Consider the following 17522-nt stretch of genomic DNA (forward strand, 5'->3'; position numbering starts at 1 on the left):
GGGGGGGACGGGGTTTGGGGATTTTTTAAATCACCCATGCTGGAGTGCAGTGGTGCCATCATAGCTCACAGCAGCCTTAAACTCCTGAACTCTAGCGATCTTCCTGCCTCAGCCTTCTGAGTAGCTGGGACTACAAGCGTGCACCACCACACCTGGCCATTTCTGTTATTGTTGTAGAGACAGGGTCTCACTACATTGCCAAGGCTGATCTCAAACTCCTGGCCTCAAGTGATTCTCCTGCCTTGGACTCCCAAAGCACTGGAATTACAGGCATGAGTCATAACACCCAGCCCCTACCTTTAGCATTTTTGATTCAGTAGGTCAGGGTTGAGGCCTGATAACTTGCATCTCTAAAATCTTCCTAGTGAAACTGATGCTGCTGGTCCAGAGTGCTCTCTGAGAATCACTGCCCTAGGACCAAAGTTGGGAATTGAGAATCCTTGCTCAGTCCCCCAAATATCTCCTCCACAAGCCAACTGTGGTGAATCTTCCCCCCTCACTGGTTCAGGCCTTTTTCCCCAATGGATATATGCAAGGAATTCTAAGAAAACTAAGGGGCACACACTCAAACTGATGACAGTTCCTTTCCTGAAGGCAAAATTTCTAGTTGAGTGAAGAATAGGGAACCTCTGAACACCTGGGGGTGCACGGGTGCACTGTTCCATTGCAAAGAAAGACAGATGCAGAGAAAGCCAGCCTCACACAAACAAGCTTCAGAGGAGCAGCTCGGCATCCTCATTTCCCCCTTGTAAGTCTTGACCTTGAACGTCAGCAGCCATCTGAGTTCTTACCTGATATTCTGAACTCACTCAAGGTTTTTTTTTTAAGCAATCGAGCAATTGCTGTTTCTTTGGGAAACAGTTTCCTGTGGGGAAAATTTAATGCATTGCCTTTGCAGACTGGAGCCAGTACAATCATATTCTGATGGTTTATCAAATTGATTTGGCTATAGCTCAGATTCATTTGATAGTTCAGATTCAAACACTGAGTTATTTGTATAAGAATGATTCTCTTCCATTACCAGTGTACCCACAGTTCTATAGATAGTAAATTGCCTTTTTATCCAGCCTGGGATCATGAAAGAGAGGTCTTCTAGCCATCTGTCAGTGTAGTATACACCAGAAATGTGCTCTCACTTATGGAAATGATTGACCTGTAATAACATCTTTGCTGGGAAAAACAGAAATTGTTCAAATCAAATTTGTGGCACTGGCTATAACACACTTTATTAAATGGGGCACAGAGTGCTTTTTAACTCCTGCCTCTCCTGCCTCGGCCTCTTACTACCTTCCTACCCATGCAGTCTCTCTTGCTACTCTGTATCTCAAAACAAAGTCCTAACAATGTTGACACAATTTTAAATTACCAAATCTCTTCTGTGCAAGTCATAATCCCATGGGGTCTCCATTGGTCTTTTCAGGATTTAAATTCTCAAAACTACTCACTGTCTGAATATAGCATGCGTTGCAATGTTAAAAGTGGTATTTTTATAAGAAAGACCAAAATCATTAGAACAGACCAGCCTGAAAGATAAAGTTTAAAAACACCAGCCCACAACTACTCCTCCCCCCTTTTCCAGCCCACCAGTTCCAGGCACAAGGGCAGGAATAAGTAAGGGCAGGAATAAGTAAGTAAACATTCACAAGGGCAGGAATAAGTAAATAAACATTCTCAAGTACTCATTGAAGGCATCAAGTCTTACATGACATACATTTAGAGGACGCTGATTAAACACCTACTGTGTGTCTGGTAAGGGGTAAGAAATATATGTAAAAACAAAAAAGAGTATCTACTGTAATGCATCTGGCCAAGGGATGAATGTTACTTCCCAGTACAATAAGCACTGCAGAAATTTTCACAAATGGCTATAGTAATATAGAGCAGATGCCTAATAAATCCTTGTCATCATATCACACAATGACTTTTAACACGGGAAGTGACAGTGTGGGAGGAGACAGCCTCTGTCATCCTAGGCCTGAATTTCTGCAATAGCCACTTTGTCCCCTTCCTACCCTCAATCCTTTCCCATTCCATTAGTTTACCAACTATTTATTGAACACACACCATATGCTGGTATCAAGGTTCTAAAGACTAATCTTACAAAAATCCACCTTTGAATAAAACCATTCTTCTGCTCATGTAAATCCTAAACTCTTCTGCCTGACTATCAAGGCTCTGAGATCTAATCCCATCCCATGGTTCCCTTTACTCCTCGAAGTATGGTTGCCCAGAATAACTATTCTAAATACCCCTCACTGGGTAATGATTTATTTTTTGGGCTTCTCTCTAAGCCTATCTTTAGGAAATAGCCATTGTATTAGTCAAGGTTCTTCAAAGACAGAAACGAGAGAGAGAGAGAGAGAGAGAGGAGAGAGGGGATTTTATTATTAAAGTTCTGGGATACATGTGCAGAACATGCAGGTTTGTTATACAGGTATACATGTGCCACGGTGGTTTACTGCACCCATCAACCCATCATCTACATTAGGTATAACTGAAGGACATAGAGACATGAAAAAACCCTCAAAAACATCAGTGAATCCAGGAGCTGGCTTTTGGAAGAGAATAACAAAATAGATAGACTGCAAGCCAGACTAATGAAGAAGAAAAGAGAATAATCAAATAGACACAATAAAAAAATGATAAAGGAGATACCACCACTGATCCCACAGAAATGCAAACTACCATCAGAGAATACTATAAACACCTCTAGGCAAATGAACTAGAAAATCCAGAAGAAATGGATAAATTCCTGGACACATACACCCTTCCCAAGACTAAACCAGGAAGAAGTTGAATCATTGAATAGACCAGTAACAAGTTCTGAAATTGAGGCAGTAATTAATAGCCTACCAACCAAAAAACACCCAGGACCAGACAGATTCACAGCCAAATTCTACCAGAGGTACAAAAAGGAGCTGGTACCATTCCTTCTGAAACTATTCCAAACAATAGAAAAAAGAGGGACTCCTCCCTAACTCATTTTATGAAGCCAGCATCATCCTGATACCAAAACCTGGCAGAGACAAAAAAAAAAAAGAAAGGAAGAAAAAAGAAAATTTCAGACCAATATCCCTGATGAACATCGATGCGAAAATTCTCAATAAAATACTGGCAAACCAAATCCAGCAACACATCAAAAAGCTTATCCACTACGATCATGCCGGCTTCATCACTGGGATGCAAGGCTGGTTCAACATATGCAAATCAATAAAAGTAATCCAACACATAAACAGAACCAATGACAAAAACCACGATTATCTCAATAGATGCAGAAAAGGCCTTCAACAAAATTCAACACCACTTCATGCTAAAAACTCTCAATAATCTAGGTATTGAGAGAACGTATCTCAAAATAATACAAGCTATTTATGACAAACCCCTAGCCAATATCATACTGAATGAGCAAAAGCTGGAAGCTTTCCCTTTGAAAACCGACCCAATACAAAGATGCCCTCTCATCACTCCTCTTCAACATAGTGTTGGAAGTTCTGGCCAGGACAATCAGGCAAGAGAAAGAAATAAAGAGTATTCAAATAGGAAGAGAGGAAGTCAAATTGTCTCTGTTTGCAGAGAGATGACATGATTGTATATTTAGAAAACCCCATCATCTCTGCCCAAAATCTCCTTAAGCTGATAAACAACTTCAGCAAAGTCTCAGGATACAAAATCAATGTGCAAAAATCACAAGTATTCCTATACACCAACAATAGACAAACAGAGGGCCAAATCATGAGTGAACTACCATTCACAACTGCTACAGAAAGAATAAAAATACCTAGGAATACATCTTATAAGGGATGTGAAGGACCTCTTCAAGGAGAACTATGAACCACTGCTCAAGGAAATAAGAGAAGAGAGAATTTCTTAGGGGCATTGGCTCACATGACTGTGGAGACTCAGGAGTCCATGATAGGCTGTCTGCAATCTGGAGAACCAGGGAAGCTATAGCATGGCTTGGTCCAAACTTGAAAGCTTCAGAATCAGGGAGGCCATTGGTCTAACTCTCAGTCCAAGCAAGAGGCCTGACATGCCTGTGTCAATAAGGAGACAGACATGCCTTGGGGAGTAAGCAGAATGATATATTGGGTGGATTGACTTGAATGCAATCCAATGTTTAGGTGTTAGATTGGGAAGAGGCCTGAGAACTAGGGAAATTGATGGTAAAATTCTCAGTCTGAAGTCAAAGTCCTGAGAATTCAAGGGGGTGGGGAGGGAAACTGGTACAAATCTCTGAGTCCAAAAGCCTGATAACCTGGAGTTCTGATGTCTAAGGGTAGGAGAAGAAGGGGGTCCCAGCTTCTGGGAGAGGGCATATCTTCCTTACTCAGCCCATGGATTCACATGCCAGTCTCTTCTGGAAATACCCTCAGACACCCAGAAATAGTGCTTTACCAACTATCTGAATATTCTTTAATCCCCTCAAGTTGACATCTAAAATTAATTATCATGGTCACAATAATGTAGTTCCATGAAGATGTGAATAACTGAGGTCTTTTTTTGTTACTCCCCCCAACACCCATGTATATTTGCATCATCAAAATAGAGAGTGTTTTCATAAAGGAATTAAAATCAAACATCAGATTTTTAGGCCATGTGGAAGAACTGTAGCCAGCAAACAGACCTGTGTGTGTATGATAGAGTGTGCATGTTTTAAGAGAAGAGAGCAAAAAAGGGAATATACTGTAGTTAAGTCTCCAGCCAAGATCTGAACAAGATCTACTTACCTCATCTTTGTCCCTGGTAATATAAATTTCTATGGAATTTTCTTAATCCATGGAGATACTAGAGATACGTTGTATTTTCTGTCAGTTCAAAATTTGGAAGTCTTGACAGGTTCCATGTTTGATCCCTTCAGACAGTAAGCTTTAAGTAAACACCTCCACAAAGACTTTTATTTCCCTGTCATCCAGGAACCACTTTTGCTTAAAAATTTGCTTTATTGAACTTTAAGTGACTTTGCCTCTTTCCTACCAAGAGCTCCCTCATCAACATCCACCAACGAAAGATCTCAATCCCAGGACACTGACAAGATGCCTTCGTCTCACAGCAGCAAAGCCATCATGTGCAAATGACAGCAGCACATATGTCTTCTAGCTGTGATGAGAAGGAATCCAAAATAACAAGCTAGCTCCAGAACACTGAGCAATGGAAAGGCAATGAAGTTTACCAAAGAGGCTTCCCAATCTGACACCTAAACACGGGATTGCATTCAAATCAATCCACCCAGTGTATCATTCTGCTTACTCCCCAAGGCATGTCAGCCTCCTTGTTGACACTGCACAAGTTTGCTCCCTTTCTTGGTAACTTTGATATTCTCAGCCACATATACTTACTGCTGCAGAGGCACCATTTTCCTGAACTCACTTTAAGTCTAGATTTCTGGATTTCTCAGTCTGCCTTACACTCATCTCCCCTTAGAATTAGCTCTTTGGTAAAATTTTTTCCAGCTTCTCATTTTTATTACAATGCTGAGTCATGTCTGCTTTTGAGACAACTACTTACTGAATAGATTTCGTGAGCCCAAATCTATGCCAGAAATGATACAGAAGACAAAAGTCTCTTAATAACGTCTGCTCTCAGGGCACTTGAAATCTGGCTGAGGAGACAAACAAACATAAATGAAAAGACAATCATAGGAAACAATAGAAGACATAACACAAGGTACAAGATTCTGCAATTTGTGGAAGTCAGAGAACATCACAGTTGGCTGGGGTGATCTATTTCCTTTCCTAATCCTTATCCAGTGTCACTCCCCAGTACATCTTCAAACAAAGCAATAAGTTTCTGGGTACTTAGTACATGAAAGGCACTGCTGAGAATGCTACAGAATTCTACCTTCAAGGAGAGATAAAATACAAATAGTACATAAAGCAAAAGATAGTCAGTGGTAAGACAGGCAAAAAGTATACAGACTATAATGCTATTGCACTGTTACTGGTTTTCAAGGAAAAATTATCTCTTCAACTGTTAAACATTATGGAGACCTCAATGGAGTTTGTTTTGGTTCTCTATTGCCTCATTAAAATTTAATGGCTTAAAACAACCATTCCATTTTTATCACAATTTTGTGTGTCAGACATTTGGATGGCTGGCCCTGATCCATGCAATGTCAGCTCGGGTGGCTGACTGGGGCCAGGGTGGGGGCCGGGCAGGGGGTCCACTTCCAAGTTGTCCCCATCACTTATGTGCCTCACACATCTGTGTTTATTGGGTGTGTCTGTGTGGTGTCTTCTCTAACTCTGTCCATATAGTTTCTCATTCTCCAGGACCTCTCTGCATGGTTTAGGCTTTTACCAATATGGCAGCCTTAGGGTATTCAGAGACCTTTCATGGCAGCTGAAGACTCTGTAAGACCAATGAGAAGATGTCAGTGCTCTTAAAGACTAGATCTATAATGAATAGCAACATTTCTATCATATTCTTTTATCCAAAGACATCACAGTTCTGCCCAGATTCAAGGGGAGAACAAACAGACCCTCGATGGAAAAGAGTGTCAAAGAATTTGCAGTCATCTTTAACCCACCACAGAGTACATGAGATAACGGAATGATATTCCATGGAGTATAAAAATTTGTTTCTCTTTAGAATCTTCAATTAATCCAATTTTTATACTGTAAACCTAAGAGGGAGGCATAATTAAGAAAAATAATCTGCTTTGTATTGCTCGTTTTGAAAAATGTGAAAAATGTTCAGCAGAGGCAATGATGGCCTTGGTCTAAATTGTTCCTAAAGGACTTCTAAAATGTTTTTTCATCATGTTTCTTGGAGTGAGTCCTGCCTGAATTGTTATGGACAAAACAGGGAGTTGAGTCTCAGCCTTTGTTCTTTCCACATTTGAGAAAAAAAGAGGAACCCAAATGCCAGATAAGAACTTGGTCACAGAAAACAGGGCAAGTGTCATGAACAGAACTGGCTAGAACAGGGGTTTCCAAAAGAGAGGAACCAGAAAGATCTCCTGCAGCAAATAAAAAAGTTGGAAATCTCTAAAACAATGGGAAGTATAAATGGAGAGAAGGCAGAGACAGCAGCAGAGAGCAAAGATTCATCACAGTCACAAGGGTTCATGGACCAGACTCTGATCTCCAGGGACCCCAAATCTGAAGAACCATAATAGAGAGGGAGCTAGACAAGATGCCATGGACCACCAGAATGTTTACTTTGTGGTGATAGCAACGAGTGTTGTGAGAAGTAATTAGATTCCAGATATATGTGGTATATAAAGTCAAGAAGTTTTTCTGAGAGTTTTGATGTAGGGTATGAGAGAAAGAGAGGAGTCAAGGTAGGCATCAAAGTTTTTGCATGAACAACTGGAAAGGTGGAACAGATTTTTAGAAAAGATCAGGAAGGCCATTTTTATTATCCAAAGTCTGACCTGCCTATTAGACAACTAAGTGAAGACAAGGAGGCAGTTGAATATGAGTCTGGATTTCAAGAAAAAGAAGCAACCTAGAAATACAAATTTTAGCACCATCAGCATATAAGTTGTATTTATGTCATAAGACTGGATGAGCTTACCTGCAGAGTGAAGATGGAGAAAAGAAGTCTGGGCACTGAGTTCATGGGCACTCCTGAAGTTGGAGGTCATGGAGGAACCAGCAAATAAGAAGAAACTTCCAAGGAGTTAGGAGACAAGTATTACTAGATATACAGAAAATTGCCAGGAAGGTATAAAATTTCTAGATTTGTATGAGCCTTAAGAAGTCATCAAACATACATAGGGCAAAAATTGACAAAACTGGAAGTATAGAAATCCAAAATCATAGCTGAAGATTTTAATATAATTTTCTCAGTAGTGACAGAACAAAGCAAAAAAATCATTAAGTATATAGGAGATTTGGTCTAATTAACAGCTAACAAAGAGGGGACTATGTGTAAAATACACACACACACAAACACATACACACGTAACATAAAGGTAGTTGTTCTGAAAATGTAAATCTTCCTGAATATCAAACAGGGGATCAGCAGTCCAGAAACTGGCAACAGTAACCACTACTAACTCTAGGACTTGAGGAACAAATGAGGAAGTCATCTTACTGATGTCCAGAAACTGGGGCAACTGGTAGAAGCTGGATCCTCCAAGGATCTGTTCAACAAGAGCTGGAGTCACGGAGAAGACTCAGTTGCTGCCTGAGACAGAGGAGGGATGAGTATACTCTTTTACCTACCCTCCAATCTCCTGCTTGTGCCATTTGCTAAAGCCAATTGAAAGCTGATTGATAAGGTAGTACCTGGGAAATGGAACTGCAGGGATCATCCCTCCTGCAACACAGAGAAGAGCATAGAGAAGGGCATGACATGGATGTGACAGACAATAGGCAAATCATCAACACACTGTATACGATGACTTGTCCTTCATCCTAAGAACAATGGAGAGTCATTAAAGGGTAATCTCATAGGCATTTTTTACATCTGCAGTACTAAGATTGCAATAGATGGTCATAAGGACAGTTATGAGACCATTGCATTTGTCTAGGCAGAGATTGTGGTGGCTTAGACCAAAGTAACAGAAGAAGAGGGAAGTAGGCTGATTTGAAACACATTTAAAAGTCAGGCTTGAGAGAACAAGACACTGATGTCACATGAGAGAGTCAAGGATGGCACCCAGGTTTCCATTATGAAAAACAGGGGAAATTGGAAGGGTCATTTGCTGAGATGGAGAAAACAAGGAAGAACATATTTACAAGAAAGATGGTAAGTTCAGTTTTGGTGCAAGTCATCAAAATGGTAGACTTCAAAAAACAACTGATTATCTGGATTTGGAGTTCAGGAGTAGGATCTGAATAGGGATACACATTTGGGAAGCCATCAGGACATGCCTGTTATCTGAAACTAAGGGAATAAAAGAGATCTCCTGAAAAGATTGGGTATAGTCAGAAGGGGTCTAGGTATAGAGAAATGCCAATATTTAAAGAACAGATAAAAGAGAAGTAAAACAAAAAAACATCAGAAAGAAGTCAACGGAGATGTCAGAGGAAAATATGTTGAGGAGAATATGATGCCAAGAAAGAGAGTATCTCAGAAAGAAGGAGCATTCTACCTGTGAAATGTAACTACAAAATCAGGGAGATCAGAACTAAGACATGGCCTTAGTGAGTATTATTTCCCCAGAGGCTAAAGAGAAACTCAATTGAATTGTGAGATGAGGAAATAGTGACATCAAGTACAAAGAACTAGTATAAATGTGCTTGGGAAATGGAAGTGACAAATAAGGCAGTAGTTAGGGATGGGTTTCACTGGACAATAGGAAGCCATTATAAATTTTTGAGCAAGATAATTATACAATGAAAACAAGACTTTGAAAATGTAATTTTCACCAGATTGTGAGAGCATATGGGGTAGCAAATATATATTCACACCCCCAAGGTTCATTACTCTGAGTGTCTACTGCTTTGATTTACAGGGAATGCCAACATTAAAAGATTCTTCTGCCTCAAGTATATACAAGGGTCCCCAAGGGTGCTGAAATGAACTCATCCTGGTCATCACTTGCTACCACCCCCATCAGAAGCACCCACTCATGGCCAAGCTGTTGGCCCCAACAGGTCCAAGCTGGTGCCATTTAAATCTCCTTGTTCTCACCAGCCAGTCTTGGTTTTAAAGTTTGCAACTACAGTGGTGCTGCCAGAAAAGCACCCACATCACTGGTGCTGCTGCCAAAAAGGATGGAACTTGCAGCCCATCAGGGGCAGGGACCTGGTTAAACTGGTCATTTGTGCTGAGGTCTACTGGACAGAGACTTTCCTACCAAACAAGAACAACTGTCTCTCTCTCTCTCAGTCTGTGTTATATTTACTAAGAATAGTTGCCAGACATTAAGTGTTTCTGTTGGTCAGGACATTCTTTATGTACTTTAACTCATCTAATTTTCACAACAACCCTCTGAAGTAGATAGGATTTTTGTCTTTCCATTTTACAGCTGAGGAAACTGAAACATGGAGAAGTGACATACTTGACCAAGGTCATAAATCTAATAGGGAGAGGGGCAAGGTAGATGTGCAGGCAGGTCTGCTGTAGATGCCGAGTTCATAACCACCACTCTGCACTGCCACTTGGACTTTGTGCCAATACTACCCCTACTGCCTGCCAGACTCTTCTTCTTCTTGTAGTATATTTCCTTCTTGTCCCTTTTCCTGAAATTTGGCCACAGATTCTACTCCAGCTCATCAGAAATATTTTTATAGCTAGTTTTATGGCACAGACAAATGGTCTCAATCCCTTAGTCCCATGCAAATTAGCAGGTACAAATAGACTGTAGAAGGGAAGGTGGCTAATTCTACTCACCAGCAACACTTATGGCCCAAATTAGCCAGGATGTAAGTATATCCAGGAATCAGAATGGCCTATTATCTAACTCCTCCTACCAGGAACAGAAGGACCAGGACTCCTACAGAACCAAATGTCCCATTAGCCAAATATTGATCTGGCCAAGGTGTGTTGGAGGAACCGGAGTCTCTCTCCTCATCCACATAAGAATATCACTAGAGTGTCTGCTATTTTGCCTGCTAACCAAGAGCAGAAAGTTTTAGGTCCATAGTAATCCTGTTATATTTACCTTTTCTCTTTATAGAGATATTTCAAGAACAAGGATCCACTCCCTGCCTAGCTATGGCTTAGAAAATCTTAAGAAGCTGAGGGCCAGGTCGACTTACAACTTAAAAAGGCTTCCTAGTCTGGAAAAGCTTGTTGCCCTCATGGAAGCCAGCCTCACCTATCCCAGCCATTGCTGTGCCTTTGCAAACTGGAGACGGCAGATGTGAGTCTATCTTTGAGCCCTGCTCAGGGATTTCCCCAATGTAGAACTTAGTCCATAATTTCTACATGTCTCCGACATGCAGAGAATCTACTTGCAGAGAGTTCCCTGTCTCAAGCCCTTTGGCACATTCTGGGTCAAAAATTCAGTTTTGTGGAGAGTGAGGAATGGTTACACTCTTTCATTTCTTTGAAAATGGACTCACAGGACAGGACTACCCATGGGGCAGAACATATACCAGGTACTAAATGAGAAAACATGAAAAATAGTAAGCACAGTGCCTGACTCAGAGTTGGTGCATAATATCTGTTCCCTCTTTCCCTTGTACCTTTATAGATTTCATCTTTCAAGTCCCAAACTCTGCACTTCATAAATGCCCCATCCATGTCATGTTTGGCAGGGAGATGCATAAATGCCATGCCAGAGACTGATGTACACATCTGCAGCACATCGCAATCACTCTAAGCCTCTCTAATCCACCTTGGGATCTCACTACCTCACAGGGAGGAGAAAGATTAAGACATCTCATTACTTTGGCTTTCAAAGAAAGCCAGGTTCAGGGAAGCCCAGACTTAAAGAGGATGATCTAAACAGAGACAAGTCCTAGTTACCTAACTGGTTAAAAAAGTGAGATAATCATAGAAAGGATCTGGAGAGAGTAAACAGAAAGTCGCCTTGGAGATTGTACACACGCCCCAGACATTTAAACAATGCATTGGAGGTAAGAATTTACTGAGTATCAGAGTTCTAAAAGCTCTCACTCTCCTCTGAGCTCACCTTCATAAGCCACACCATGTAGTTGCACTCATCAAATGATGTCTTTTCATTACTCTTATATACTAGCCTAGAACTAATACAGCTTTCCTATGATATTATTTCACTGTTTAACACAGTCTCCTCTATTATTCAACCTTTAACATACATTGACCAGTCCATGTGGACATATTCCTTGCTCAAAAGCAAAACAAAAAGAACAAAACAGTAGGCACCCTAAAATGTTTTCCAAGTGGCTGGGAGTCTCTACTCAGACCTTTCTGAAGGATTTGTAGAAAAATAGCTGTTTTTCAGAATCTGCATGCATCACTGGGATATTATCCAGAATGGGCACTCTTCATAGATGAGCTCAAGAGCCAGGAAATTTTTTCCTGACAACTAGAATTCTTAAGGTCCGGGGCTGAAGCAGTGGCTTGCCTCTTTTATATTCCACATAAGAATTATTCTATCCAGAGTGAGAAAGATACTAATTTTGCACCAAGTCCCTGGAGCTGAATACCCCGAAGGAGAAATAAAGAACATTAAAATTGTCCAGGCGAGGTGGCTCACACCCATAATCCCAGCACTTTGGGAGGCCAAGGCAGAACAACTCCTTCAGCTGAGGAGTTTGAGACCAACCTGGGTAATGTGGTGGGACCTCGTCTCTACAAAAAAATGAAGAAAATTAGCCATGTGTGGTGGCACATGCCTGCAGTCCCAGCTACTCGGGAGGCTGAAGTGGGAGGATTGCTTGAGCCCAGGTGGTCGAGGCTGCAGTGAGCCATAATCGTGCCACTGTACTCCAGTCTGGGCAGCGGAGTGAGACCCTGTCTTTAAAAAAAAGAAGAAAATGTTAAGATCACTGTGAGAGCAGCTTGCAGTGTGCTATTTGGCCGAGTTCCAACACACCCCAATAATCTGTTATCTCATCGTGTTACTAAGACTCCTCTAGACATAGCCTCAAGGTTCTCCCAATTGGCATCTCCACATCTGCCTTATATTGTCCCAGGACATGAGATCTTCTCTGATCCCTCCAGACCACTCTGCTCTCATCCCTCTAGGTTGCTGAACTCACCATCCAGGCCTGCTGGGGTACAGCAAGGAGGGGAATGTGGTTCTTCCACAACGTGCCAAAATAGAGTAACAAAAATTGTGGTAGATGGTTTTTGTTTTTTATTTTTAGCAATGGGTATTTGATTTTTGTATTCATCAAATTCACACACACAAACAACATAAAATAATTATGTTATTCAGAAGATAATTTCAGATTTATTCCTTCGATAGAATCATTTCATTGTATATTACAGTAGGTGTGGTTTGGTAGTGGGATTCAAGTTTTAACTTGTATGATGAAATTATTCTGATCCTCATTTGGAAATAATGCCCAGAGTATAAACATGAGGCCCCTGTGACTAAATCTTTGGCCAGTGGTCCTCCTGGACTCTTCCTGGGCTCTTCCCAAAAGTTCCTATCAACTACACTCTTCATTTGTCATTGAACCAGATTATTTCCTTGTCATAATTCTGTATTCAGTTTGCATTTTATTCTCATTTTATTCTTCAATTTTTATTGTATTTAACAATACAAGTTGTTTCTTCACAACTCAATGTTGTGAAGGCCATTTCTTCACAATTCAATATTAAATTGACATGCTGTGGCATATGCTTCTAAGTACCCACACAGGGCCTATACCTCAACAAGAATTCCATAAATAACCGCCATCATTTGTCTTCATACAGCTGACATTTGCTGAGTATTCACTGCCAAGCACTGTAATACTTTGTATCTTTATCTCATTTAATTCCCACAAAGGTAATATCATTATTATTCCTTTCTCACAGAGATAGAAACTGAGGTTCAGAGATACTAAATAACTTGACCTACACTGACCAAACAAATCCAGATCTGCTCTGCCTGCCTCCAAAGCTCCGGCTCTGGGACACTGCTATGCCACCCGCAAGCATCTGTTCACTGACTGATCAGAGTCCAAGAGTGCCACTTTTTAAACTGACCCTAAACTGCATTTCCAACTCCTTATGATAATTAGGATTTTCCAAAGTACTGCGGAGGCAAAGTTTGATGTCCCTCAGTTTCCACTTTTGTTTCTGTTCTTATCTCAGAGACATAAGTTATTTACTTTTCTCCTTACTTCATGTCAGTGGGTCACTTCTGTTTCAGAAAAGGGAAGCACAATATTTAAAATATGTGGACAGCAGCAACAACAGTAAGAATCTTCACAGACGCCGACCATAAGTCCCAGGAAGTGAAGGCTGTTTCTAGAGAGTTAAGTAAGATCTCAATCCAATGAACCACACTGCAGTCAGCAAGTACGAGGTTACTTACTTTCTCTTCCTGGAATCAGGCTGCAGCTAGTTCAATAACAGGGTTTAAGAGTCGGGAATTAGACTAAGGACCACAAGATAACCCTCTTATGCCCTCTATGCCCATTATGGAGCTTGCCTCACCTTCCTTGGAAGACCACTGACTAAATCAAAACATTTTCTGGGCTCTGTTTCCATTGACTTTCAATTCTGTATATGGTCATCATTTAGCCTTAAACAAACAAAAAGAATCCCTTAGGCCAAGGGAAAATGACTTCCTGGCAATTCAATTCACTTTCCAGGGGTGAGAGAAGAGAGGACGGGGAGAGATGGGGAAAAGTTCAGTCCATGTATAATAGGTTGGAACACCTGGTGAGACTCATCCTTTAGCATCAAATGGAGTCTTTACCTCCTCCACTCCCCTAGCCACTTCTTTCCTCCTTATGAGGGTTTTAATATTCACTTCCCCGCTTATATCTGAGGTTATGTCAAGGTTTAAAAAAAATACAGTCAACTGAATATAGCTGTGAACTTGCCCCTTGGGGAAGGAGGGAAAGGTATGCATGTGTATGCGTGATTTTTTTTTTTTTTTTGGCATCCAAAAATGTCCCAGTGTAAGGCTTATTCCCATTTTATTATGTAATTCCCATTCCATAAGCCTTTACTTCCAAACTGAAATATTACCTTCCATGTCTCTACATTCCAGAGTATTAATAGACTACTCTGGGGTAGAATATTTATGGGTATACTCATGGATTGAATATTTATCACCTGGATTTCATTCAAATCCCTCTGTAAGTACCTCTATCCTGTTCACAAGGCCCCTTGTATGTTTGTGTTCAAAGGGAAAACCAAGACAGCAAAGTGAGGCCAAGGAGAGCTAGGCTGCCCCGAGAATGAGTTACGTTCTTAGAATAAATTAGGTCCTTTTGCAACTTGCACTTGCTCTTTGAGGCACTCACTAGGAAACTAATATGAGAGAGCCAGGCTTACCTTGCAGACAAACACATGCCTGAGGTCTATTGTGGCCCCCCAGAAAGTGAGATAATAAAGAACAGGAAAGACCCTGGTAGCATTTCAGGCAAATTAGCTGGCCGCCTAATAGCCTGAGAACTAAAGAGCCAGGGAATAGGGGCTGGCTGGGAACTAACTAGATTTTGATCCCCTAATTTATGTAGATAAGAGAAGCAAATAAGTTCTCATTTGAGTGAGAGAACAGTCTGGATCTTCCAGTGATTTGAGTGTAGAGGAATAGGAATATCTCCTACTCAGGCATATTAAGAGATAGCTGGATCAAGATGGGAGAAGGAAAAGGGTAGAGTTGATACCAGCTCTGTAAACTATTTTCACTTAACAGCAAGGCTTAGTCTCAGGCGCCTTCCTCCCCACATTCAGGTTGTGGCAAGATGGTTTCCCCAGTGGGCCATCCAACTCTAGTAATATATATACAAGTTGTTATATTCATTTACAGTAAGCAGCATTAACCCTTGAGCTTAGCCTCAAGGGCAGATATGATGTGAGAAGAAAAAAAAAAATCTCAGGAAGAAACCCATCATTTCTACCCTGCACAAAGACAGTGATGTATTTGCTATTCTGAATCTGAGATGATGATTCTATTTCTTTTTGTATTTTTCTAGCTCTGAGCTTCATCCAATTTGCAACAAATCTATTTTAAGGCAAGAAGTTGATTATATGACTCAGGCTAGGGGTCAGAGAACCTCTCTGGCAGAAGACAATGAGCCCGGTTACAGCAGAGGATTTGACATGATGTACAGTGAGTTTGACTATGACTTATGCAATGAAGTGGTTGATGTGACCTGTTCCCCTAAACCAGATGCATTCAACCCATGTGAAGATATCATGGGGTACAACATCCTCAGAGTCCTGATATGGTTTATCAGCATCCTGGCCATCACTGGGAACATCATAGTGCTGGTGATCCTAACTACCAGCCAGTATAAACTCACGGTCCCCAGGTTCCTTATGTGCAACCTGGCCTTTGCTGATCTCTGCATTGGAATCTACCTGCTGCTCATTGCATCAGTTGATATCCACACCAAAAGCCAGTATCACAACTATGCCATTGACTGGCAAACTGGAGCAGGCTGTGATGCTGCTGGTTTTTTCACTGTGTTTGCCAGTGAGCTGTCAGTCTACACTCTGACAGCTATCACCTTGGAAAGATGGCATACCATCACCCATGCCATGCAGCTGGACTGCAAGGTGCAGCTCCGCCATGCTGCCAGTGTCATGGTGATGGGCTGGATTTTTGCTTTTGCAGCTGCCCTCTTTCCCATCTTTGGCATCAGCAGCTACATGAAGGTGAGCATCTGCCTGCCCATGGATATTGACAGCCCTTTGTCACAGCTGTATGTCATGTCCCTCCTTGTGCTCAATGTTGTGGCCTTTGTGGTCATCTGTGGCTGCTATACCCACATCTACCTCACAGTGCGGAACCCCAACATCGTGTCCTCCTCTAGTGACACCAGGATCGCCAAGCGCATGGCCATGCTCATCTTCACTGACTTCCTCTGCATGGCACCCATTTCTTTCTTTGCCATTTCTGCCTCCCTCAAGGTGCCCCTCATCACTGTGTCCAAAGCAAAGATCCTGCTGGTCCTCTTTTACCCCATCAACTCCTGTGCCAACCCCTTCCTCTATGCCATCTTTACCAAAAACTTTCGCAGAGATTTCTTCATTCTGCTGAGCAAGTTTGGCTGCTATGAAATGCAAGCCCAAATTTATAGGACAGAAACCTCATCCACTGCCCACAACTCCCATCCAAGGAATGGCCACTGCTCTTCAGCTCACAGAGTCACCAATGGTTCCAGTTACATACTTGTCCCTCTGAATCATTTAGCCCAAAAGTAAAACACAATGTGAAAATGTATCTGAGTGTTGAATGATAATTCAGTCTTGCCTTTGAAGGGTATGCCACAGATAGCTGACAGTGCTTCTACATATCTCACCTAATTTAAGCTTCCTGGCATACCTTTAAGGAAAATTGGTCAGGAACTATTAATTCCATGTGATACATTGAGAAGCTGAATTATTAGTAACAACAATAATTAAAGAATACAATACTATATTACATGTTTTATCCTTATATATGTTATTTTTGAACATTATGTTCAAAGTGCTTTTGTTCAGATTATCTCAACTGATCCCTGTTAAATAAGCAGGACAGGGATTATTCTTGGAGTTTTACAAATGAGGAAACTAAGACTCAGAGTTAAGTCACTTGTTCAAAATTGTTTGGTTTGTAAGAGGCAGAGCCAGGATTAGGTATTCCGACTCCCAGAGAATTTCCAAGAGAAGTACCATGGTATTCATTCATTCATTCATTCATTCATTCATTCATCCATTCATTCAACAAATATTTACTGAATACCCATTTGAAGCCTTTGTAATGCATCAATGTGGACAGGCTAAAATACATTTCCCAGAATTCCCTTCCTCATGTGTTTCCAGTTAGAGTGGGCCATAGTGAAGACTCTAGGAAAACCGGAGGGCAAAGGAAAACGGCAGCCATTTTGTAGTCAGCACACTGTTGCTGATGCTGACTCAGCTTACTGCTGTAAAGCAGTGGCTGGGTCTCCAATTGTTCCACCTTTCCCTGGGTCCTCCTTCAGGTTCCCAGACTCATCCTGAACCAGGTATATTTGTTAAGCTCCATGAAAAAGGGTCCAACC

At 41.3% G+C, this 17522-nt stretch overlaps 1 protein-coding gene across 1 annotated transcript in view; it reads left to right on the plus strand.

Annotated features, from left to right (window-relative positions):
- Window positions 1–16701, plus strand: part of FSHR (follicle stimulating hormone receptor) — a gene marked incomplete at its 5' end in the record, with an annotated part of 27565 nt that extends 10864 nt beyond the window's left edge. The window contains 2 exons of the mRNA XM_011936012.1: window positions 10574–10759; window positions 15468–16701. Of these exons, the coding sequence (XP_011791402.1) occupies window positions 10574–10759; window positions 15468–16701 (1420 nt within the window). The remainder of the gene's footprint in view (window positions 1–10573; window positions 10760–15467) is intronic.
- Window positions 16702–17522: the final 821 nt, after the last annotated feature.

The sequence above is a fragment of the Colobus angolensis genome, unplaced genomic scaffold (assembly GCF_000951035.1).
Source record: "Colobus angolensis palliatus isolate OR3802 unplaced genomic scaffold, Cang.pa_1.0 Scaffold15, whole genome shotgun sequence".
Lineage (NCBI taxonomy): Eukaryota > Metazoa > Chordata > Mammalia > Primates > Cercopithecidae > Colobus > Colobus angolensis.